Source organism: Eumetopias jubatus, unplaced genomic scaffold, assembly GCF_037043125.1.
Source record: "Eumetopias jubatus isolate StellerSeaLion01/CBP00866 unplaced genomic scaffold, mEumJub1_p1.0 scaffold_12, whole genome shotgun sequence".
Taxonomy (NCBI): Eukaryota; Metazoa; Chordata; class Mammalia; order Carnivora; family Otariidae; genus Eumetopias; species Eumetopias jubatus.
Window position 1 is genome coordinate 3,431,071 of NW_028274818.1, and position 2,947 is coordinate 3,434,017.

At 45.0% G+C, this 2,947-nt stretch overlaps 1 protein-coding gene across 1 annotated transcript; it reads right to left on the reverse strand.

Moving 5' to 3' along the window:
- Positions 1 to 914: 914 nt before the first annotated feature.
- On the reverse strand, positions 915 to 1,862 carry OR10T2 (olfactory receptor family 10 subfamily T member 2). The gene has a single exon (XM_028090884.1). It carries the CDS (start codon positions 1,860 to 1,862, stop codon positions 915 to 917), a length of 948 nt encoding a protein of 315 aa, XP_027946685.1.
- Positions 1,863 to 2,947: the final 1,085 nt, after the last annotated feature.

The window sequence follows — 2,947 nt, forward strand, 5'->3', positions numbered from 1 at the left end:
ATTTCTGGTAATACTGATGGATCTTTTCATCACTGGAAAACCCAGTTCCTTAGTATTGAAATCTTGCTCTTCATTTAAGGCTCAGCTCAAATTTTCTTTCCCCTCTTCTCATCTCACTTATTCCAATTTTTTTTTTCCTTCAGAAGCAATAAATATTTGTTCTTTTGGCTCTCATAACTCTTAGTTTATATCCATTTAACAGATCTGATCATTGTGCATTGTCATAGTTTTCTTTCTCTGTTCATGTTCCTACTCCTCCTCCACCTCTGTAAACTATCAACTTACTCATCTTTGTCTTTCCACTTTGTATGGAACCTGGTACATAGTTGGTTAACTGCTTGTGGATGCCTGTGTCCTAGATAAGATGCTGTCAATAGCTTTGGATCCTGTTCTCTATTCAACCAGGAAAGCTAACCGTGGCCACCTTTCAATTTGAGTATTGCCTTCCCCTAAAAAAAAAAAAAAAAAAAAAAAATTATATTTTTCTCTTTCTGCCAAGCGTGAGTTGTTTTATAGTTTGTTTGTTTGTTTGTTTGTTTGTTTTGGGAGAGAGTGTCAGCAGGGAGTGGCAGAGGGATTAAAAAGGGAATCCCAAGTGGACTCCATGCTCAGCATAGAGCCCAACGCAGGGCTCAATCTCATTACCCTGAGATCACGACCTGAACCAAAACCAAGAGTCTGACACTTAACTAAGCCACCCAGGTGCCTTGGTTTTTTTGTTTCCTAACCAAGCATTGGACAATGTAGCATGTAGACTGACTCATGCTTTTTCTGGACTGGGAGGAAAGAAAATGGCAACAGTGGTCTTAGTCCATGGAAACATTGTCCACATCAGGACTGGATCAGCAAAAGGGCAAAGAAAATATCCTGCCTTTGACCTCTGTAGAGTCCCTCATTAATTTTAGGGTTTTTTGTTAGATCATCTTGGTTGCCACAGGCATTCCCAGAACTCTCTTGAGGGCAATCTTCACCTCCTGATTCCTCAGACTGTAGACAAGGGGATTAAGCAGGGGAGTCACCACAGTGTAGGTCACTGCCACCAACTGATCCTTGTCTGAGGCAGACCTGGATCTGGGCCTCAGGTAGATGATGGAGGCACAGCCGTAGTGCACAAAGACCACCGTGAGGTGGGAGGTGCACGTTGCAAAGGCCTTTCTTTTTCCCTCAGCCGAGGGGATCTTCAGGATGGTGTTAAAGATGAAGCCATAGGAGACGAGAATCAGCAGGAAAGTCACCATGATCACCAGGATGCTGAGGCTGAATAGAGCCAGTTCCTTCATATGGGTGTCTGCGCAGGCCAACTTAATAACAGGTGCCATGTCACAGAAATAGTGGTTGACCCTGTTGGGGCCACAAAAAGGCATGTCATAGATGAGGTTGGTGGCCACCAAAGCAATGAAGAAACCCGTGACTCCAGACAGGGAAACCAACCCCACCCCTAACCTATTGTTCATGATGAGTGTGTACCTCAGAGGGTGGCAAATTGCCACATAGTGATCATACCCTATCACAGCGATGAGAAAGCAGTTGGTGCAGGCAAAGCCAAGGAAGAAGAAGAGCTGGGTGGCACAGGCCACAAAGGAGACGCTCTTGGTGGCTGAGAGCAGGTGGGCCAGCAGCTGCGGGATGATGACAAACGTGTAGCAGGATTCAGAAAAGGAAAGAATGAACAGGAAACCATACATGGGACTGTGCAGAGTCTGGCTGCAGCGGATAACAGCCATGATAGTGGCATTGGCCAGCAGGATTGTCAAGTATAGGAAAAGGAAGATGACAAACAGCAGCAGCTGGAGCTCCCCCAGGCTAGAGAAGCCCACCAGGACAAACAGTGTAACCATAGTGGTTCTACTGAAACTGTGCATCTGGATGACTTCTTTCTGTGAATGAGTTTGGGAGAGACAAAATGACAACGATCACTGTTATAAGAACATTTTTCTGATATCTTCTCTTTCAGTATCACATTTTCAGGCCCAGAATATTGATAGGTCTCTCCCTCTCTCTCTCTCTCTCCCTCTGCCTCTCTCTCTCGCGACAAAGTACCCCTTTGATAATTTTTACAAGAAATTATTAATCTCCAATAATGAGATAATGATTAACTATATTATAGAAATATACAAAGATTAAAAGAAACAACAAAGGGCGCCTGGGTGGCTCAGTCGTTAAGCGTCTGCCTTTGGCTCAGGTCATGGTCCCAGGGTTCTGGGATCGAGCCCTACATCAGGCTCCCTGCTGCACGGGAAGTCTGCTTCTCCCTCTCCCACTCCCCCTGCTTGTGTTCCCTCTCTCACTGTGTCTCTCTGTCAAATAAATAAAATCTTTTAAAAAAATAAATAAATAAAAGAAGCAACAAAAGAACCAACTTCCATAGTCCCAAAGACTATGTGAGGACATGAGAAAGTCTCCTACCATAATAAGAGACAAAGAGAACTACTTAGCCATATTTATAATGAGATACCAAGCCATATTTATGATAAGATTAGAGATGATTTGGGTTTGCTTTCTGATATATTTTTATATTTTTAAATATTTAACAATAAACATATTTTAATTTGATGATTCTAAATATACTTCACTTTTAGCCCAGAATATTTCCACCTCATTTTGTTGGGAAAGATACTGTCCAAACATAAATAAGACAGGCCCAGGGAGACTCCCCTTCCTCCCCCGGGAGTAGCAGCGCGGGAGCGCACCGCAGGGATCTGCTGGGTTTGGAGACTCCACACTGAGTTGGGTGCCAGAGATAGAAATGCTTGGTCACAGGCCGGGTGAGCACGGAGTGCGGCTGGAGACCAGGGAGACGGGAGGGGCTGACTGCTTTTCTCTGGGGGCGCACTGAGGAGCGGGTGCCCGAGTTCTCGGCTCCTCAGGGCGGAGATTGGGAGGCCGCCATTTTCACTATCGTCCTCCAAAGCTGTGTGGAAAGATTGCAGGGAACAAGAGCTCCCGA

What these genes read in the sequence shown, in the direction of transcription:
- OR10T2 (XM_028090884.1), bottom strand. Translation starts at nt 1,862, where the DNA reads ATGCACAGTTTCAGTAGAACCACTATGGTTACACTGTTTGTCCTGGTG.